Raw genomic sequence first — 23461 nt, forward strand, 5'->3', positions numbered from 1 at the left:
TTCATTGCATATGGGCTGCGGGTTGGACAGACTACATTGACTTCAATAGAGGCCGTGGCAAAAGAAAGCATGCTGTGATTTTTCTTCCACTCGTGGAATACGCAGTTCATATCTGCAACTATGAACAAAAAGCGAAAGTACATGCTTTTCAATGCCCGCACAGACTCCGATCGTGTGAGCCCAGCCATACTCTGTTTGCTTACCATTACAATTTTGTCATATTTATTAAAGTGACAGTGTAAAGTATGACCTGAAATAACTTTGAGAAATTTGCAAGCAACTATTCACAATACCACTAGTTTTAGGTGTTCAATAGAAACTAAACACTATTGAGGGGTAAGGCCGACCTCACAGCGGCATCCAACCCTGTGCCCAGCCGGCATCCGCGCGGAACTGTCATTTCTTTCTTCCTTCTGTATAACCAATGTCCCACTCTGTCGCTAGGTGCAAGGTCATTGAGGAAGTGCCGTGGGTCGGACAGCGTGCATTGAGTTCAATAGAAGCTGTCTGTGTGGAATTCACACTAAAATAGAACATGCTGCGATTTTTTGGACAAGAACGAAAATCGCGATTGATTTCCGCTCATGTACAGAAAAAAATGCTTTTTCATAAAAAGGTATTTGCTGCGTAATCCGGAGGCGGACGCCCGCTCTGGGTTCCGCAATGCAAATTCCGTCACTGCGCAGGGGCCTTAATCTGCGCATGCAGAGTATTTCCACAAGTGAAAAATATGTTACCAGGTTTCTTCTATTCACTTGTACTACTGATGTGTGCAAAGTAGGTTGAAAGTTCAGAAATCAGTTTTTTCAATTTCCTTCTACTGATTAACTAAGGGAAGATACTGAAATGTTGAACTTTGAACTTGCAGCTTAGATCACAGAAGATCCCATTCTCTTTATTTTCTTTGTGATGCCTGAGACTGGAAGCATGGAAAATCATTTGAACACTTTTTAAAGTAAATACTTCCATTTTTACGGCAAGCCGCTTTAGAGATATAGTTGTTTATTTTTACATACTTTTTTTATGTGCTGCCTGCAGAGGAGGAAAGTCAATTGCAGTTCTATCAAGAATAACAAGGGTGTAGCAGGTAATATTTATTTTCTGGAGGTTCTGCAACATGAGAAGTACAGTTTAATTACTTGTTTATGGTTGTCAAGTGATCTAAAATGTTAACTGATGCCAAATTAAATAAAGCTGAATGTATTGTCTGTTACATGATTAGAAAAAATCAGGGAAATTTGTAAACTATCAGAAATATTTTTTGAATTCCCTTCAGTGCAAGTTCTTTAGAAAGACATAGTGACAATCATCACTAAGGCAATATTCATATATTGGGTATTTGTTGAGGATATAGGCCAGTGATGGCAAACCTTTTAGAGATCCAGTGCCCAAACTGCAACCCAAGACCCACTTATTTATCGCAAAGTGCCAACACGTAAGGGGGCGGGGCTTATCGCGACATGATTTTACCCCCGTCATTCTAAAAAGGACAGGGCCGCTTCAAAATAGACAGGGTGCAGATTTTAATTGCTTTTTGGATGCGGAAATACTGCAGAATGTCCTCAGCGGAAAATACTGTGGAAAATTCTGCAGCATTTCTGCATCCAATAAGTAGTCAAAATCTGCACGCTGTCCATTTTGAAACAGCCCTGTCCATTTCAGCCGCATGTAAACATACCCAAGCGGTAATAGTGACCCCCCCCAGCGATAATAGCGACCCTCCCCAAAGCCATAATAGTGACCCCCAGCAATAATAGGGACATCCCACAGCGGACATCCCCCCAGCAGTAATAATGCCCCCCAGGGGTCCCACAGCAGTAATAATGCCCCCCCAAGCAGTCCCACAGCAGCAATAATGCCCCCTCTCCCCCAGCGGTTTACCAGCAGTAATAATGCCCCCCTTCACCCCAGCGGCTCCCCCAGCAGTAATAATGCCCTTCCCCCAGCCCCACATACTTACCCCTCCTCCTCGTGGAAGCGCCGCTCCTCTTCTGTCTGATCGCTGGTGCACACTGACATCAGTGTGCTGCCGGATGCCTCCTCTCCCTGCTCTCGCAGAACCAAGTAGGAGACGTCAGGGGACGGGGGAGGAGGATCCCGGCTGCACACTGATGTCACAGTGTGCGTCGGGATCAGCGCAGATAGCAGCGCTAAGTGAATGCCGGCAGGGGAGCCGCGGCCCCTGCAGGCATTCACTAATGTGGTGAGCGGCCGATGGTGACGCGTGCCAGCAGGGAGGGCTCTGTGTGCCGCCTCGGGCATGCGTGCCATAGGTTCGCCACCACTGATATAGGCATAGATTCTGTCATCTACTTTTAACCTTATAAGCTTCATTTATGGGCTGTAAGTAGGTGACTCGCTGAGTCAGAGGATGTGTTATGCTTACCTTTCTCGACGTTCCCTCCATGAAAGCTGACATTCATTCAATGGCGCACTAAGTAATCCACCCGTTCTAACTTTATAATGGACTACTTAGCAGTGCTGCTCAATGCACTGAGTGGAGGCTTCCAGTGCTGACACTGGGGGAACGGCGGGGAAGGTAAGTATAACACTTACATCTCCAGACTCCATGGGTCACCTACTATCAGCCCATAAGCTTAGCTAATAGGGCTACATATAGGTGGCAGACTCCCTTTAAATGCTTTTCTTATTGACCAATATGCCATGGCTTGTGTAAGTGAAGGTTGTATTGCATATCCTACTCACACGGAAGGGGGAAAACTCCTACTGAATAATGACAGCATTGTGGATTTTAAAATCTGTAGCATGTTCATTATTAGGCCTCGGTCAGATGAGTGTGCTTTTTGCGGGTGCAAAGTGAATGCTTCTAAAAGAACCAATGAGTTCCTACAGAAGCGTTCATATGTACAGAATTAGGGACGCAAAACACTGCTCACCTAAGAAAGATAGAACATGCGTGACGGCAGGAGTTTCCATTGACTCCTATGGGAGCAGGAGTTAATGGAAACTTCTGCGCACGGAATAGCTTCCCTGCTGCTTACAGCAGGGCATTTAAAAGGTGCTTCTGGCCAGAAGCACCTTTTAAATGTCACGCTGTAAGCAGTGGGGTATTCCTTCTGCACACCTGCTGGGAAATTCCCCAGCATCTGGGGGCAGGAGGGGAGTCGCCTCACCTTTCTCTGCAAGGGATTTTCCTATTGCGGTGAGAAAGAAGGGGTGGGGTTAAAGGGCTTTCCCGTAGAGCATGGGAGGATGGGGAAGGGCTAGATGGATCACCCTCTAGCCCCACCTCCTATGTTTTGCTCTGTGAGAATCCCTATAGTTCCGCCAACTCTTTCAAGCCCTGCCCACTCACTCTCCGCTATGGGGATATCCCTCGGGATTTCCCCATAGCAGGGAGATTTAGCGGAGCTATGAGGGATCTCCCCAGAGCAGGGAAAGTGAGCAGACCTATGGGAGATTTCCCCATAGCAAGGGATGGAGCGCAGCAATGGGGGATTAACCCTTCACCCCGCTCAGTCTCTCCGTGCTATGGGGAAACCCCCTCATAGTTCTGCTCACTCTCCCTGCTTTGGGAAAACCCTGAAGCCCTGCTGGGCTTCTTCTCTCTCTTCCTGGAGCAGATGCGCTTCTCCAAGCGCAGCAGCTCCAGTGAATAGGCAATGTTTCATGCGATGTGCATATGAAACATTGCTCGGTCACGCGTTTTTTTTAGCACACGAGAATGGCGCATTTTTTTGCGTGCACAAAACACGCTCATCTGATTGAGGCCTTACCGCAGATCTGTCAAACAGCTGTGAATTAACTGTATCATTACAATAGGGCTAATCTTTGTGCGTATCTGTTGGGACATCGTGTCAGAAATGTGAGTGTTAGGACTCATTCACACGGGTGTAAATATGCTGCTTATTGCATGCGTATTTTTTAGGCGTGTAATGTGCACTGAATAGAACCCATTCACATCTGCAGGTATTGCATGTGATTTTTGGTTGCGTGAAAAAATTTGCAGCATGCCCTATTTTGGTGCATATTAGGCACCAAAATAGGCCATAGATATGAATGGGCCAACGCAAATACACAGTGAAAACGCATGAAACCTGTATTTACTGCGTATTTGCGCATGAAAACAATGGGCCATTCTGCGTATTTTTTGTACATGTAAATATGCTGCATATTTACGCATACAAAAACCCAAAGAAGGGATGAAATACGCAGGAAATAGTCATTTTTTTTCTGTTCGTGAATACACTGCGTATTCACAGACCGAAATATGCTTATGCCCATGTGAATGAGCCTTTAGCCGCAGATTTTAGCAGTGAACTTTTTGAAAAATACATGTTGGATTTTCCTATAGCACATCCTGTATGTGTGAACATAGCCTTGTCACTATAAAATGCAACAAATGATGCAGAAAATTAGAACAAAACGGCTGAATCTATTTCCTGTATATTATAAATTGTAAATTCTATCATTCATATTTGCTAGGTTTGTTGCATAGGGCTAACGTACACAGCTGCTTTATTGCTCTGTACAGCCTTTGAGATATATGGATCTGTAATATGGCTCCCAATGTATGGACCCTTAGGCCTCCCTCACAAAGGGCGTTTTATACAGCGTTTAGCGCTGCCTTTTCAGCCCAGCGCTAAACGCTGTACAACACTCCTATTCATTTCAATGGGGCTGCTCACACAGGGCTGAAAACGCAGCGTCTCCAAACGCTGCACTTTGACAGCGATGCATGTTCTATTTTGGGGCGTTTTCAGCCCTGCGTCGCCCATTGAAATGAATGGGCAGCGGTTTTAGCACTGCTGAAAACGCGGGAACACTTGGTGCCGCGTTTTTGGCAGCGTTAACCGCTCGCCGATTTTCGGGGTGAGGGCTTGCAATAGAAGCCCTACCCCGAAAATCAGTCCCAGCTAGGCTAGGTAGAAGAGCTTGCCGGCGCTGATTGGCTGAGACAGTCAATGAAGGGCTGTGATTGGGCATCGAGCAAGCGCCGACAACCAATCACAGCACTCTATTGTCGGAGCCGGGGTTCTCAAACCTGGCCTCCGGCAGTAGACTTGGGAGTGCCGAGGAAACCCGGATCAGCTGCAGAGACCAGCGGCCGCGACCCGGACTGCAGCGGCTAGGTGAGTATTGCTTTTTTTTTCTTTTCAGCATTCTTGGCTGCGTTTTCAGCCGAGCTGAAAACGCAGCCAAAACGCTGGCATAAAGTATGCCAGCGCTGCTGAAACGGGGCGGAATCTGCAGCAAACGCAGCGTTGCAAAACGCTGCGTTTCTGCAAACGCCCTGTGTGAGGGAGGCCTAATTACTGGAGATTTTTATTCTGCCAATTTCCATCCAAATGCAGCAGAAAAAAACTTCTATCATTCTGCATTGGACTCCACTGAATGGTGGCATACTCCCCTACAATCATTGCTTCTCTGTATGTATAGAGATGGAGGCTGTTTGGCTCAATATTCCTGCTCCTTGCCCATGGCTGGGCTGTGTGCGTGAGCCCTAAGGGTATGTTCACATGTGACTTTTGTGCTATTGTTTTCCACATTTGTGCAGAGTTTTGTTGAAAAGCTGTGGTTGCACAGTTGTTTAGGGTGCTTTCACACTTGCGCTGGGGATTTCACTTTCCTACTCTGTTTGGAAAGGAATGTGGGATCCTTGGAGCTGAATGGTTCTGTCTGTGGACGGAAGTGAACAGCATCGGGCAAACACCATTGATTATCATGGAGTCTGTCGGCTTTCCGTCAAGCTGTTCGACTTTGGCATGGAAGAAAAAGCACTAGATCTGTGACAGAACCTCGGGAGGTTACGAAGCAGTTGTGAAACCGGCCTTACTCTATCTGTGATCATTTGTATTAATGGCAGCAAAAACAGCGCATATAAATAGAACATTTTATTATAATTGACAAATGAAAAAAGTTTGGTACGCTGTTAGCCAGTAGAGCAGAATGTGATTGTTCCCAGCAAGAGAGTTACGAACTCCGCAAGTTGCGAACAATCTGCCATGCACAGAATGATGTAATGCTATACAGTGCAGGCACCGGACAGGCTTCTTTCAGAAGGCCCTCGGCTGCCTCGCAACCGCAAAGCGTCCCACGATCTCATCGCGGGACACTGTACGGGTACGGGACCCCTGAACGTCGGGTGCAGGCTGTTCTTACAGCGGACACCCCACGGCAGCAGTACCGACAAGCCGCGCTGCTCGTCAGAACTGTTAACACTTTAAATACCGCAGTCTATTCTGACAGCGGCATTTAAAGTGTTAACAGTTCCGATGAGCGGCGCGGCTCATTGGAACTGCTGCCGCCGGTGTCTGCTGTAAGAACAGCCGGCACCCGACGTTGTATGGAGTGGGATCCATTCGCGATCCTGCTACATACAAACATTTGTTCGGACATACGAACAAATGTACTTGCGAACAGGCTCCTGGAACGGAACCTGTTCGCAAGTAGGGGACTACTTGTAATCTTGTAGATATGATACCTTTTAATGGCTAACAAAAATACATGACGTTATAGCGAGCTTTCGAACTTACTTAAGAACTCTAAGTAGGTTCGAAAGCTTGCTGTAACATGTATTTTTGTTTGCCATAAAAGGTATCATACCTATAAGATGACTTGGTTTCTCTTACTGAGAGCAATCACATTATAAATGAAGTCACAATGTAGCATTTTAGCATACTTTATAATTATGGTGTTTTGTTGCATTTCAGAAAGAAATGATGAGCTCGCCCATCCAGTGTCCACCAGTCTCCCGTGTGGTAATTTTTGGAGGTACTCATGGAAATGAGATGTCAGGTGTCACTCTGGTTAAACACTGGCTGAAGGATCCTTCTGAACTACATAGGAAAACGTTTGAGCCTGAACCATGCCTTGCCAATCCACTTGCTGTAGAGAAATGTGTACGGTATATTGACAGTGACCTTAATCGCTCCTTTTCTGAGGAAGTACTAAGGTGAGGCTGTTGTATCACATCTTCTTGTAACAAACATTTCCGGTCTCATGTACATGTCTGTATTATAGACTTGTTAGGACCTATTACGTTTAAAGGGGTATCACTATCTGAACTTTTATGGCATATCCGAAAGATAACCCAAAAAAGTCTGCTAGGTGTTGGTCCTGCCTCTGAGTTTGCATGTGTTCTAGGGAAAGCTATCTCCATGTAGATGTAGTACCGTATCCTGTATCGGAGTGAATGGCCTGTATGGCATCAAATAAAAGGACCTATACAGGCTCCGTGCCATTGTGCATGAGCCCTAAGCGTGCCGGAAATGTCTGCGTCTGTAAAATTAAGGTTAGGTTCACACAGGATGGATTTCCAGCGGAATTCCTGCGGTTTGGCCGCATCGAAAAATCTGTGAGAATTCTGTTGGAAAAGCACAGATTCAAAACCTGCGGCACTTAACCGCGGGTTTTGGAGCAGCTTTGGCGCATGCTTTTCCGTTGTAGCCGGCTCTCCCATAAAGAGGAGCGCTGCTGTAACGGAAATAAAAAAAAAAATTGACATGCTGCGTCCTGGGAATCCGCACGGCAGCACCAGCTTTGTCGCGACGGATTGTCTGCTGATTTTTGACTAATCTCGTCCGCATGGCTGGCTAAACCCCGGATTAGCGGCCACAGGGAAATTTTGCAGCAAATCCGCCCTGTGTGAACCCAGCCTAAGAATGTATTTACACAGGCAAGAGCGATATCATTCCAAGAAACTCAGACAGATGTCGCACTAGAAATGTTTGATTTTATTTCTGTGATGGCCATGCGTTTAGCAAGGAAAATGCGTTACTATTTGCGGTTTTTACGAGCATGAAAATTACATGTCGTTTTCATAGTAAAAATAGAAAGAGCACATCACACTTACATGTAACTGTGATGTGATTTTTTTTTTAGGGGGGGTGGGGCTCCCATAGGAAATAATAGGTGATTCCTGAACAGAATCGCCCAGGAATAGGACACTCTGTGATTTTTCATTATTGCGGAGCAAATTAACTAATTGAGCGCTATGTAGCCCACAAAAGAGAAGGCATGGGCTGTTAAACACTTCAGCCTTCTCTCCCAGATTCTCGGCTATCATTGACAACCAAGGACCCGACCTGCTCCTTCGAGATTGCAGGAGCTTTAATCCTGTGCTGTATATTTACTATCAGCTAGGATTAAAACCCAGGGCCAAGCGCCATAATACATTACTAATTCCACACGGTGACCGTCCTCCGGAACAAACCTACACAAAACCAGAATTGTTATACTTGTAGTCCCCCCATCTCCAAGAAAAAATGTAATAAAAGTGATCACTAAATCATATGTACTCTAAAATGCTACCAATAGAAACTACAGGACGTCCCGCAACAAATTAGTCCTTTGACAAATATGTCGAAAAAAAAATAAAAAAGTTGTGTCAGAAGATGGCAGCAGAAAATAAGTTGGTTTTTCCAAAGATTTTGTTTTTTAAAACTAGTACAGCAAAAAAACCTATGAATTTGATATTGTTGTAATCATACCGACCCACGGAATAAAGTTATCATAACATTTTTGCTACAGTGTGTACACAAGACTCCACTTAGAATTTTTTTTAAAGTTTTTCATTATATGGTCGATTAAATAGTACCATTGAAAAATATGACTTGCCCAACAAAAAACAAGCAGTCAAACAGCTATGTCAATGGATAAAAAAAGAGTTATTTAGATATTTTAAAAATGGGTAGGAAAAAAATAAAATGAAAAATAGGGCCGCATTCTTCAAATAGGTAGTAAATGCTGCGTAATTTCTACTAGCGGAATCGCTGCAGAAATTTCACAGCATTTACAGTACAAGGCAAGTGAATAAGATTTGATAAATCTCCTTGACACCTCAGATTTTTTTTCTGTGGCGGAAAAGCATGAAATTTGAAAAATGCTGCAGCTTTGAAATCCGCAGCATGTTATGAAAACTGCACTTATCTGCTGTGGATTTTCTCAACAGAGATCAATGGGAAACATAAAATCTTCATCAAAAATTTAAAAAAAGAGTTTTGTTGCGAATTTTAAAGCATTTCTACTGCAGAAACACAGAAATTCTGCTTAAAAATCTGCATTTTTTGATGTTGAAGAATAAACTTTGCCAGTGTGAACTCTGTACAGGAGCTACCATACCACAAAAAGCAATGCCTTTTCAATAGAAAATCCATACATAAAAAAAAGCAATTGCATATAGAAAATCCGTGACATAAACCGTAGCAAATTCCACAAGGCTTGTTAGCTCTGGCCATTTGCAGAAACGCAACAGAATTTCCGCAGCTCAGACATCATGTGATAAGGTAGCCTTAGGGGTTACCCAGGCAAATATGTTTGGAGACCTTCTCACCAGGCACTATTGGAACAGGAGCTATGGGGGATCGGGTGAGGTGACTACTGTGATTTTTCACCATTATTAGCAGGTTTGCAAACATTTATTTGACCTGGATAAGCACTTTAATTGTAGCTTCGCTATTGGGGTAGCATATGATCTTGTGTGATCATAACATACTATTGCATGAGTACATGATGTTTCTGTCCCAGAATATGTCTACTACTGCTATGTATGAATTTAGAGAACTTTGCTATCATCTTTTCTTTATGTAGTTCTTTTTTATATAGTTTGCACATAGTTGGCTAAATATGCCTTCTTCACACTAGTGGGGTTCAGTAGCAGGAAAAAAACATGATCTTTGTGTTGCCTTGTTACCTGCATGTCCTCACATGCAGATAAGTAAGTGGCATAACTTTGCACTTTCAACTACTGAACACACTTTATAGAACCATAAAACATTATTAAGAACCTTTTGTACCTTAGAAACATACTGATCAAGTTTTTATGTGTTCTTCTTTCAGCTCATCGGAATCTGAGAGTGATCCATATGAGTTTAAACGAGCAAGAGAACTGAATCAGAAATATGGCTCTGGACCAGGTCTATTTGATTTTGTGTTTGATCTGCACAACACAACTTCCAATATGGGGGCTACACTTTTACGCTGCTCAGAGGATGATATTCTGTCCCTGCATTTAGCAAAATACTTACAGGTGAGCACTAGAAATGCCATGAACAAAAGGTATGTGTAACTGTAGTGGCCCGAAGTATACATATCTGGCCCCTTCATAACTGTTCATAAATGTCCAATAGATGTGTCCCTAAATGTTTGTCATGTCTTCAATGTGGATTGCACAGCTGCAGCACCTAAGAGGTTAATGTCTGGGAAATGTAACAGTTTGTGTGTATTCATGAAAGATATATTTGTTTGCAAGGTGTGCAAGTCAGGCAGTCTTTACAGTAATTGAGTGTGTCTGCAAGTCTACCTGTGGATTACAATCTGCTTTATGCCGCCTGCACACGGGCGGAAATCCCGCGGCGGGATTTCCCGCGGGATTTCCGCCACTGAAAGCCTGCATAGGAGTGCATTACAATACGCACTCCCATGCAGACGGTCGCGGTTTGGCCGCGCGAAATCTCGCGCGGCAAACAAACCACGGCATGTCCTATTTGCGAGCCCCGCACAGAAACGTCACTCACCCGGCCGCCGGCTCCGGTCTGCGCATGCGCCGGCGGCCCGGCAGCCGGCACATGAAAGAGCCGGGGCCGCCGGGCGCGGGTGAGTACGCGCTCGTCTCTGCAGGCGCTGGGGTCGGGTCCCGCGGCGAGAATTGTCGCCGCCGGATCCGACCCGCTCGTCTGCAGGCAGCCTTAAGAGGAGTGTAAGAGAAAGAGGAAAGCCCCACCTAGGCCTATCCAATATGGAAGAAGCAGAGCTATATTCCATCTACTGAGAATGGAGCTACCATGAAAGGATTGAGAGACTGCCCTAAAAAACAACTAAACAGTGAGTCTTGGCCAGTAGAGAGTGATCCTACAGATACCCAGGACTGTATGCACCCAGATCCCCCGAGTTGCTTCCCTGCCTCCTCACAAATAGAAGTTGTCCTAAAGCCAATCCTCCATTGCAAGAAATGTTGTATATTATTCCTGCTGGATGTTCTAGTAAAGAAAGGCTTTAGCGACCGTTCCCGGTTTAGTCTATTTAAAGTACAGCCCTGTGTGTGGACTATTTATTGCACCATCATCGGAGTTCACCACAGTGGATGGAATGGTGGTGTCACCCGTGACAAATACCCAAGTTTTAATGCAGACTTTTATACAGGTAACTGTACCACCAGTATGTTTGGAGATGCCTGTCAGACCTTGGAAAGGGTTGCACGTGCTCCTCAGGGGTGGAGACGGTAGTGCCATTGTGACATCCCTAACAGCTACCCCGCCATCTTCTCAGCTGTGGGCCCTGCGCCTCGGTCTCTGCATAACCACTACTGGTAGTGCCACATTGCACCTGGGGCAGGATGCCTGTGCATAAGAGGCCCAACATCTTTTCTGCCACATAAGAGGACAGCATTATAAATAGTATTATTGGTTTTAGGTTTCTTGTTATAGATTTTGTATTACGCATCAGGAGAAACTTCTATTGTAACACATAGTGTGGGAAAAATGGAAGACTTCTGTTTTTTGTTTTGAAACTTCTCTATGGCTACCTTAAGGCCTAATGTTCATGGGCGGATTTGATTTTAAATGATTTGCGGATGCCACACGCGGATAATAAACCGCAGCATGCTCCATTTTATCACGGATCACGTGCGGATGTGGCTCCATTCATCTCTATGGTAGCTTAGGATCCACAGTGCATCCGCAAATACATGTAAATACAATTGCAAATGCACTGTGGATTTGAAGATTGAAATCAATTAGGGAGGTGGGGAAGAGATTGGGAGGTGGGGTTGCAGATTTTTTCACTGCGGAACATCAACTCGGGAAAAAAACGCAATCCGCGATCTCCCACAAGCATGAATCCACTGCGAATATCCGCATTAAAAACTTGCATGTGCCATGGACATGATGTCTAACAGTTCTGAGAAGTTTTGAAGCCCCATTTTTTTTTAGTGATATGTGCCACATTTTGATGGAAAACGTTTGTGCATGTGTATGCTAGCCTTGGGGAGATGTAAGGAAGATACATCATGCAACCTCTGATATTCGAGACAAAATTCCGTCCTGGGACAAAAAGAGGAAGGGGGGTATATTACCTGCACTTGTTCTTCTCTATCATTCCTCCAATCCATCAGTTCTAGGTTCTGTTTTTGGCTTTCCAAAATGGCAGACACAATCTTTAGACTACCTAGTCCCCCACAGTGCAGTAGTAGTGTTAGACTACCAAGGCACTATACCTGTATATGATATGATTGGCCAGAGCTGACCATATGATCAGCAGTGACCAATCAGAGAACAGCGCAAGTAAGCACTAGGTAGTTGAGTATTAGATAGGTAGAAAATTGTTGCAACTATCTTGGACAACCAAAAACAGGGCGTAGAACTGGCAGATTGGGGGAACGGCAGAGAAGAACAACTGGAGGTAATATGCCCTTCTCTCTCTCCTGTCCTGGGACAGCATTTTGTCCTGAAATTGGAGGGTCACTTCAAATAATACTTCAATATGAATATTATTATTGCATCAATGATCTTATCTTATATGTAAACATGATCTAAGATGTGAAGCTGATTCGTATAAATCATATGTTTAACTCTCTCCTCTATTCCAGAGCAGTAGTGGGAATCAATCTATGCCATGCTATAACTACCTCATTGATATACCAAAGAAGGATAATGTTTACCTCCAAAATATAGGAAAACATTCATTGTGTAAGCATAACTATTATATACTAAACCGTTATATCCTGTAGTTCGCATGCAATCAATTACCTTGCCTTACGCAGTTCCACTCACATTAGCGTGTAGGAATTGCATAATCTGCGAGTGCAAAATAGAACGCAGTATTTTCTATTTTGCCGTGTACATACACAAGATAGACCCCCATTGTTCTCTACTGTTGAGTATATACCCTTATGGACTGCGGGTACACATGTCATAGCTAAGTGACAGCGCGGGAAATGTAAACAAAAAAGCAAATAGATGTACTGTGCAATTCTTGCACACATTTCAAGTGCGATAGAGTATCAAAAGTGTTTCCCATTGAGTTTAATAGGAAAACCGCATGCGAGGCATTAAAGGTCCCATTTAAAAATCAATGGGCGATGCGTTACAAGGAACAAGAAAAGTCTGTGTATATGACTCTATTCAAAAGAATTGGGTTCATATTCGCACGAGATTTGTGCATCTCTCAATGCACAAATCTCATGCTGTTTTTCTCGGACGTGTGAAACTGCACTTAGATGGATCTTTACAATAATGGCAGTAAGTGGAAATGTTAGGGAAATGTAAAAAATTTTGCCCAGTCTCCAGAATAGCCCTTTAAGTAAAAATCAAAGGTATCCATACACTTTATGTGATTCGGCCTTCAAAACAGCATGACCTCAGTAGGGTGTTTTATATTCTAGACATTTCTAAGCTGATCTTTGTATTAAACACAGGAGGATTTCACTTTTGACACTTTAAACTAGTTATTAACTTATAGAAAATTCCTGGGGACAAGCCTAATGGGTTTTAAGAAGTGGATATGCTACCAATTTTCCACTGTGAAAAATCCACAGTAAGGACATAAACACAGGGGTGTGTTTTTTACCCATTTTGTGACCACGGAAATCACGGCTAAAAAATGGGACGAAATAAAACCATTGATTTCAATGGCTTCGTTTTCACTATTGGGATTGCCCTATCTTTCTCGCACATAATTTTTCTATCTTCCCACTTTCTTTTTTCAAACTCGCATGCAATAGCATAGAATTTGAATAGCCAAAAAAACACCAAACCCGTTTTATGCGCTAATATGCTCTGTAGTGGCGAGCGTATTAGCGCATGCGCCCACCTGTGTAAGCCCTATGTCAGCAGCAGCAATGTGCACCAAATTTTGCATATTTTGTCTTGGATTTATTTGAAGTAGCAAATGGATGGGATTTTTAAAATTCCACCCACAATGCTTGTACTGTAAATGCTGTACATTTTCCGCAATTACTTCCACTGTGAAGAATCTGCATCATTCCCGACCCGTGTGAACATGCCCTAAGACTTCTTTCACACAGACTACAAAATCGCTAGATTTAGTAGCGATTAGAGATGAGCGAACACCAAAATGTTCGGGTGTTCGTTATTCGGAACGAACTTCCCGCGATGTTCGAGGGTTCGTTTCGAACAACGAACCCCATTGAAGTCAATGGGCGACCAGAGCATTTTTGTATTTCGCCGATGCTCGCTAAGGTTTTCATGTGTGAAAATCTGGGCAATTCAAGAAAGTGATGGGAATGACACAGAAACGGATAGGGCAGGCGAGGGGCTACATGTTGGGCTGCATCTCAAGTTCACAGGTCCCACTATTAAGCCACAATACCGCCAAGAGTGGGCCCCGCCCCCTCCCAACAACTTTTACTTCTGAAAAGCCCTCATTAGCATGGCATACCTTTGCTAAGCACCACACTAGCTACAACAAAGCACAATCACTGCCTGGATGACACTCCGCTGCCACTTCTCCTGGGTTACATGCTGCCCAACCGCCCCCCCTCCCCCCCACAGCGCACACCAAAGTGTCCCTGCGCAGCCTTCAGCTGCCCTCATGCCACGCCACACTCATGTCTATTTAGAAGTGCGTCTGCCATGAGGAGGAACCGCAGGCACACACTGCAGAGGGTTGGCATGGCTAGGCAGCGACCCTCTTTAAAAGGGGCGGGGCGATAGCCCACAATGCTGTACAGAAGCAATGAGAAATAGAATCCTGTGCCACCGCCATCAGGAGCTGCACACGTAGGCATAGCAATGGGGAACCTATGTGCCACACACTATTCATTCTGTCAAGGTGTCTGCATGCCCCAGTCAGACTGGTAATATGCACCTTAACAGTAACCGCGTTGGTGGTAATGTGGTGGTGACTGCGGACCTAGTAGCACGGTTGTATTTTGTTGGTTTTCGGAATGCGGCCAGGATTAAGTGGGCCGTGGCGGGGGGATGGTGTGGGGGCTCTCTTGTTGTGTCGGTAAAGGTGAAATTCTTGGACTGCCACCAGACGAACCAATGCAAAGGCATTTGCCAAGAATGTTTTCCCTGTTGGAGGAGGAGGGGGATGTTTTTGAGGCACTACGTGTCCTCTCCACGTGTCCGTGGTTATATGCACCTTTACAGTAACCGCGTTGGTGGGAAATGGCCTCGCCGCCATCATGTCTTTGGGAAGCCTCTGTTTCCACACCCCAGAGACATACCATTAGCAGCGGTATAGGCAGAGCCCAGAATTCGTAACATTTCAGCCGTAGCATTAGGACAGGCCCCACTAACATATCACTAGCAGCATTATAGGAGGAGCGCAGTCTTCGTTCCATGTCAGCAATAGTAGCACTCAAGACAGGCCCCAGTAACAATTCCGAAGCAGCAGTATAGCGGGAGCGCAGTCTTCGTTCCATGTCAGCAATAGTAGCACTCAAGACAGACCCCAGTAACAATTCCGAAGCAGCAGTATAGCGGGAGCGCAGTCTTAGTTCCATTTCAGTAGCCTTAGTATAGCCAAGGCCCAAGTTACATTTATGTAGCTAAAGTGTACGCCAACCCCACACACCTTTCTGTACCATGAGTGCAGGCGAAGAACATACAAATTGCTATGATTACACTGTAGGTGAGGGCCCCAAAAATTTGGTGTACCAACAGTACTAATGTACCTCAGTAAAAATTGGCCATGCCCAACCAAGATGGCAGGTGAATCGCTTTGGTTAATGTGGCTTAAGTGGTAACTAGGCCTGGAGGCAGCCCAGTGTAACGAAAAATTGGTTCAAGTTAAAGTTCCAACGCTTTTAAGCGCATTGAAACTTATAAAAATTGTTCAGAAAAATTATTTGAGTGAGCCTTGTGGCCCTAAGAAAAATTGCCCGTTCAGCGTGATTACGTGAGGTTTCAGGAGGAGGAGCAGGAGGAGTAGGAGGAATATTAGACACAGATTGATGAAGCAGAAATGTCCCCGTTTTGGATGGTGAGAGAGAACGTAGCTTCCATCCGCGGGTGCAGCCTACGTATTGCTTACGTATCGCTGCTGTCCGCTGGTGGAGAACAGAAGTCTGGGGAAATCCAGCCTTTGTTCATCTTGATGAGTGTTAGCCTGTCGGCACTGTCGGTTGACAAGCGGCTACGCTTATCTGTGATGATTCCCCCAGCCGCACTAAACACCCTCTCCGACAAGACGCTAGCCGCAGGACAAGCAAGCACCTCCAGGGCATACAGCGCTAGTTCAGGCCACGTGTCCAGCTTCGACACCCAGTAGTTGTAGGGGGCAGAGGCGTCACCAAGGATGGTCGTGCGATCCGCTACGTACTCCCTCACCATCCTTTTTCAGTGCTCCCGCCGACTCAGCCGTGACTGGGGAGCGGTGACACAGTCTTGGTGGGGAGCCATAAAGCTGGCCAGGCCCTTAAAGACTGTTGCACTGCCTGGGATGTACATGCTGCTCGATCTACGCACATCCCCTGCTACCTTGCCCTCGGTACTGCGCCTTCTGCCACTAGCGCTGTCGGCTGGGAATTTTACCATCAGCTTGTCCGCAAGGGTCCTGTGGTATAGCAACACTCTCGAACCCCTTTCCTCTTCGGGAATGAGAGTGGGCAGGTTCTCCTTATACCGTGGATCGAGCAGTGTGTACACCCAGTAATCCGTCGTGGCCAGAATGCGTGCAACGCGAGGGTCACGAGAAAGGCATCCTAACATGAAGTCAGCCATGTGTGCCAGGGTACCTGTACGCAACACATGGCTGTCTTCACTAGGAAGATCACTTTCAGGATCCTCCTCCTCCTCAGGCCATACACGCTGAAAGGATGACAGGCAATCAGCCGGTATACCGTCAGCAGCGGGCCAATCTGTCTCTTCCCCCTCCTCCTCATCCTCCTCATGCTCCTCCTCCTCCTCCTGTACGCGCTGAGAAATAGACAGGAGGGTGCCCTGACTATCCAGCGGCATACTGTCTTCCCCCGCCCCCGTTTCCGAGCGCAAAGCAGCTGCCTTTATGGTTTGCAGGGAATTTCTCAAGATGCATAGCAGAGGAATGGTGACGCTAATGATTGTAGCATCGCCGCTCACCACCTGGGTAGACTCCTCAAAATTACCAAGGACATGGCAGATGTCTGCCAACCAGGCCCACTCTTCTGAAAGGAATTGAGGAGGCTGACTCCCACTGCGCCGCCCATGTTGGAGTTGGTATTCGACTATAGCTCTACGCTGTTCATAGAGCCTGGCCAACATGTGGAGCGTAGAGTTCCACCGTGTGGGCACGTCGCACAGCAGTCGGTGCACTGGCAGCTTAAAGTGATGTTGCAGGGTGCGCAGGGTGGCAGCGTCCGTGTGGGACTTGCGAAAATGTGCGCAGAGCCGGCGCGCCTTTACGAGCAGGTCTGACAAGCGTGGGTAGCTTTTCAGAAAGCGCTGATCCACCAAATTAAAGACGTGGGCCAGGCATGGCACGTGCGTGAGGCTGCCGAGCTGCAGAGCCGCCACCAGGTTACGGCCGTTGTCACACACGACCATGCCCGGTTGGAGGCTCAGCGGCGCAAGCCAGCGGTCGGTCTGCTCTGTCAGACCCTGCAGCAGTTCGTGGGCCGTGTGCCTCTTATCGCCTAAGCTGAGTAGTTTCAGCACGGCCTGCTGACGCTTGCCCACCGCTGTGCTGCCACACCGCGCGACACCGACTGCTGGCGACATGCTGCTGCTAACACATCTTGATTGCGAGACAGAGGAGGAGGAGGAGGAGGAGGGTGCTTTAGTGGAGGAAGCATACACCTCCGCAGATACCACCACCGAGCTGGGGCACGCAATTCTGGGGGTGGGTAGGACGTGAGCGGTCCCGGGCTCTGACTCTGTCCCAGCCTCCACTAAATTCACCCAATGTGCCGTCAGGGATATGTAGTGGCCCTGCCCGCCTGTGCTTGTCCACGTGTCCGTAGTTAAGTGGACCGTGGCAGTAACCGCGTTGGTGAGGGCGTGTACAATGTTGCGGGAGACGTGGTCGTGCAGGGCTGGGACGGCACATCGGGAAAAGTAGTGGCGACTGGGAACTGAGTAGCGCGGGGCCGCCGCCTCCATGATACTTTTGAAGGACTCCGTTTCCACAACCCTATACGGCAGCATCTCAAGGCTGATGAATTTTGCTATGCGGACGGTTAACGTTTGAGCGTGCGGGTGCGTGGCGGCGTACTTGCGCTTGCGCTCCAACAGTTGCGCAAGCGACGGCTGGACGGTGCGCTGAACTACACTGCTGGATGGGGCCGAAGACAGCGGAGGTGAGGGTGTGGGTGCAGGCCAGGAGACAGTAGTGCCTGTGTCCTGAGAGGGGGGTTGCATCTCAGTGGCAGGTTGGGGCACAGGGGGAGAGGCAGGGGTGCAAACCGGAGGCGCTGAACGGCCTTCGTCCCACCTTGTGGGGTGCTTGGCCATCATATGTCTGCGCATGGTGGTGGTGGTGAGGCTGTTGGTGTTGGCTCCCCGGCTGAGCTTTGCGCGACAAAGGTTGCACACCACTGTTCGTCGGTCGTCAGGCGTCTCTGTGAAAAACTGCCAGACCTTAGAGCACCTCGGCCTCTGCAGGGTGGCATGGCGCGAGGGGGCGCTTTGGGAAACACTTGGTGGATTATTCGGTCTGGCCCTGCCTCTACCCCTGGCCACCGCACTGCCTCTTGCAACCTGCCCTGCTGATGCCCTTGACTCCCCCTCTGAAGACCTGTCCTCCTGAGTAAGCGTTGCACACCAGGTGGGGTCAGTCACCTCATCGTCCTGCTACTCTTCCTCCGAATCCTCTGTGCGCTGCTCCCTCGGACTTACTGCCCTTACTACTACCTCACTGCAAGACAACTGTGTCTGATCGTCATCGTCCTCCTCACCCACAGAAAGTTGTTGAGACAGTTGGCGGAAGTCCCCAGCCTCTTTCCCCCGGACCCCGGGAACTTTCGAATGGTTGGGCATCAGTGACGATAAACTCCTCTGGTGGGAGAGGAACCGCTGCTGCCCAATCTAAGCAGGGGCCCGAGAACAGTTCCTGGGAGTGTTCCCGCTCCTGAGCAGGTGTCATTGTAGTGGAGTGAGGAGGCTGGGAGGAAGGAGGAGCAGCAGACAGAGGATTCGGATTTGCAGCAGTGGACGGCGCAGAACTGCGGGTTGACGATAGGTTGCTCGAAGCACTTTCTGCCATCCAGGACAGGACCTGCTCACACTGCTCATTTTCTAATAACCGTCTCCCGCGTGGACCCATTAATTGGGCGATGAATGTGGGGACGCCAGAAACGTGCCTCTCTCCTAATCGCGCAGCAGTCGGCTGCGACACACCTGGATCAGGAGCTCGGCCTGTGCCCACACCCTGACTTGGCCCTCCGCGTCCTCGGCCGCGTCCACGTCCTCTAGGCCTACCCCTACCCCTCAGCATGCTGTATTACCAGTGATTTGATTTCACAGGCAGGAAATAAATTGGCGCAAGACTGCAGGCCAAATATAATTTTTTCCCTTTTTTGAAAACGAAAGGCCCCACTGCCTCTAGTGAATGTATAATCTAAGTTTAATAACTGTGCTGTTTTCCTGCTAATGTGTCACAGAACATGAGGGTAGCAGAGTTATTAACTGTGGCAGAGCAGGTATTTTTTTTCCCAATTAAGGAAAGCAAATGGCGAAGCCAGGAGTAAAACGTAGCTGGGTGCGTCTGATTTTTAAAGGTTGCACACGCAGCCGACACGTGTCCACCGCCCTTAGGACGGACAGAGGCAGGACAAATAGAATTATTTTCCGTTTTTTTGCACCAAAAGGCAGCACTGCGTATATTCAATGAACATGAGAAGTTTAATAACTGTGCTGTTTTCCTGCTAATGTGTCACAGAACGTGAGGGTAGCAGAGTTATTAACTGTGGCAGAGCAGGTATTTTTTTTCCCAATTAAGGAAAGCAAATGGCGAAGCCAGGAGTAAAACGTAGCTGGGTGCGTCTGATTTTTAAAGGTTGCACACGCAGCCGACACGTGTCCACCGCCCTTAGGACGGACAGAGGCAGGACAAATAGAATTATTTTCCGTTTTTTTGCACCAAAAGGCAGCACTGCGTATATTCAATGAATAATAACTGTGTTGTGGCCCTGCCTACACAATTCTTTCCCTGCAGTATCAATGGAGGGTGCAATGCTCTGCAGAGGCGATTTTGAGAAGTAAAAAAAAATGCAGCACAGCTAACAGCAGTCTGGACAGTACTGCACACGGTTAAATATGGCCCTAGAAAGGACCGTTGAGGTTCTTGAAGGCTACACTCACTCCTAACACTCTCCCTGCCTATGCAGCACTTCTGTCCCTAATGCAGGGTGCAACGCTCTGCAGAGGCGATTTTGAGAAAAAAAAAATTGCCACTGCTAACAGCAGCCAACACACAGCTATCAGTGGCCCTAATAAGGACCTTTGGGGGGTCTTGAAGCCTACACTAACTACCAATTCTTTCCCTACAGCAGCTCCGGTACAAACAGCACTGTCCCTCATCTAACTCACACGGCATCTGAGGCGAGCCGTGGGAGGGGCCGACTTTTATATTAGGCGAACACCTGATCTCGCCAGCCACTCACAGCAGGGGGGTGGTATAGGGCTTAAACGTTGCAGGGGGAAGTTGTAATGCCTTCCCTGTCTTTCAATTGGCCAGAAAAGCGCGCTAACGTCTCAGGGAAGGAAGTGAAAGTAACCCGAACACCGCATGGTGTTCGTTACGAATAACGAACATCACGAACACCCTAATATTCGCACGAATATCAAGCTCGGAAGAACACGTTCGCTCATCTCTAGTAGCGATGTGACATCGCTACGAAACGCTTGTATGTGAAGCCCATGGTTTCCAATGGGTTCTTTCACATGAGAGATTTTTTGTAGCCTGAAAGAACCTATTAGAAACTATGGGCTTCACATACATACGTTTTGTAGCAATATCGCATCGCTTAGGGGCCTTAGGGTGCACTCCCCTTTTATCTTTTGTTGATACACATGCAGGTAAGTATTTAACCCCTTAGTGACCACCCTATCCTGTTTATCTCAATACATTGCTGGTGTCAGCTGTTTATTACAGCTGACTCCTGCGGGCAACAGCTTCGTTCAGCTGCGCTGCCAATTGGGACTGTTAATCCTTTAAATGCCGCTGTCAAATCTGATGAGATCGGGGGAGTCGTGCGAATGTCATGGCAGTCAGGGGTCTTCTGAATGGCCCCGGGGATGTCATGGCAGAAGGCCTATCAAGCCTTCCATGTGGGGTGGCTTGATAAGCTGCCTGCAGAATGCAGTATGATGTAATGCTATAGCATTATATCATACTGCAGGAGCAAGCAGAGCATTGCATGTTGTGGCGCCCCCTGGGGGCTAAAATAAAATGTACGAATCAGAAGAAAAAGTTTTATTAAAAAAAAAAAGGTATAAAAGTAAAAAAAAAACCCTTTTGCCATATTTACAATAGCAAAATGTTAATAATAAAACAAAAATACATATTTGATATCACTGCGTCCATAAAAGTCCGATCTATCAAAGTAATACATTAATTACCGCGCACAGTGAACGATGTCCAAAAAAAAAAATATAAAGAACGACAGAAATGTGCTTTTTTGGTCACCCTGTTTCCAAGAAAAAAGCTAATAAAAAGCGATCAAAAAGTTGTATCTATTTAAAAATGGTAACAACAGTAACTACAGCACGTACCGCAAAAAATGAGCCCTCACACAACTACGTCGAGAGAAAAATAAAGAAGTTATTCAGAAGTAGTACAGCAAAAAAAAAACAAAACAATATAACTTTGGTATCGTAGTAATTGTACTGACCCATAGAATAAAGTTATCAGGTCATTTTTGTTGCAGTTTTTGTGCCCTAGAAACAAGACGCACTGAAAGATGGCGGAATGTTGTTTTTTTTCCATTTCTCTCCACCTAGATTTTTTTAAAGTTTTTCAGTACATTATATGGTACTTTAAATGGCACCACTGAAAAATGCAACTCGTTCTGCAAAAAACAAGCCTTCATACAGTGACTTCGATGGATAAATAAAGGAGTTATGATTTTTTTAAAGGGTGGAGGAAAAAACGAAAATGGGGAAAAAAGCAAAAAAGCTCCGTCATTAAGGGGTTAAGGCTTTGACAGATGTCATCTTCTTTTTGTTTTGTAGGTTTAGAACTCGGACCTCAGCCTCAAGGAGTCATCAGAGCGGATGTGTTGACTAGGATGAGAGAACTTGTTAACTGTGGTCTAGACTTCCTTGACCTTTTTAATCAAGGTAATAAATAAAGGACACTTTCACATTTACCAGATAATCCGCAATAAGCAGTGGAATATTCTGCAGTGGAGATCAATGCCAAAATCAGATTCTGACATGGATTTACTATAGATTTTAGACATTTGTGAATCCATGTTAAAAACCACATATTGCACATGCAGATTTTGGTCCCTTTTCTTCCATGTGGCAGAATGCTCCACTATGAGTAAAAGCACCCTTAGGGCTCAGTCACACGGGCATTTATTGCCGCGATTTGCGCATGCGCATACGTCCGGCGATTTTTTTAAAACCATTGCTTTGCAATGGTATCGGACACATGAGCGCTTTTTATGCGCTCGTCCGATAAATTAGAGAACAGAAATCGCAGATCGCACCTATCTGCGATCTGCGATTCCTGTTCTCTTCTCTATATGCGCTCAATGGGGCCGGCGGCAGCAGCGCCGACCCCATTGAGAACATATAGAAGGCAAATCATTTGTTTGCCCATTGAATTCAATGGAGCCGGCAATACAGCCGACTCCATTGAAAGCAATGGGCTGCCGGCGTGCGCGGGATGAATTGTCGGGAAGGGGTTAAATATATAACCCCTTCCCTGCAATGCATCCTGAAAAGTGAAAAAATTAAAAAAAAGGATGTACTCACCTGCTCCCGGCAGCCTGAGATCCCCGCGGCTGTCCTGCAGTGGGTGTGAAGGGGGTGTGACTCAGGCTTGCCCCTGATTGGCTCAGCCTGAGCCAATCAGAGGCTGATCTCAGTCACACCCGTTCATGAATTCATGAATGGGTGTGACTGAGACTTGCCTCTGATTGGCTCAGCGCTGAGCCAATCAGGGGCAAGCCTGAGTCACACCCCCTTCACACCCACTGCAGGACGGCCGCGGGGATCTCCGGCTGCCGGGAGCAGGTAAGTACATACATTTTTTTTATTTTTTCACTTTTCAGGATGCATTGCAGGGAAGGGGTTATATATTTAACCCCTTCCCGACAATTCATCCCACACTCGCCCGCAGCGCTTGCATTCAATGGAGCCGGCTGTATTGCCGGCTCCATTGAATGCAATGCGCTGGACAGCTCCGGCCCGTTTCTAATGAAACGCGGCTAGGAGCAGATTTTCGGGCGATTTTTCGGCGCCGGTCACGCGATTTGCGCATGCGCATCCGTCATGCGATGCGCAAATCGCGTGAAAAAACGCCCGTGTGACTAAGGCCTCATAAATTACATTTATAGTCTGCAGGAGGATGCTTAATTGACACATTCTTTTAATCCCCAATATTAACC

General features: G+C 46.7%; 1 protein-coding gene across 3 annotated transcripts in view; it reads left to right on the forward strand.

Moving 5' to 3' along the window:
• LOC136576168 (N-acyl-aromatic-L-amino acid amidohydrolase (carboxylate-forming)-like) overlaps positions 1-23461 on the forward strand; it is a 37806-nt gene that overhangs the window by 8556 nt on the left and 5789 nt on the right. For 2 of the 3 annotated variants that reach the window (XM_066575243.1, XM_066575250.1), the window contains exons 2-5: positions 6675-6916; positions 9802-9991; positions 12548-12647; positions 22077-22184. In XM_066575243.1, the coding sequence (XP_066431340.1) occupies positions 6675-6916; positions 9802-9991; positions 12548-12647; positions 22077-22184 (640 nt within the window). Of the gene's footprint in view, positions 1-989; positions 1088-6674; positions 6917-9801; positions 9992-12547; positions 12648-22076; positions 22185-23461 lie in introns of those variants that run through there. The other variant, XM_066575259.1, reaches the window with a different exon arrangement.

Source organism: Eleutherodactylus coqui, chromosome 1, assembly GCF_035609145.1.
Source record: "Eleutherodactylus coqui strain aEleCoq1 chromosome 1, aEleCoq1.hap1, whole genome shotgun sequence".
NCBI lineage: Eukaryota > Metazoa > Chordata > Amphibia > Anura > Eleutherodactylidae > Eleutherodactylus > Eleutherodactylus coqui.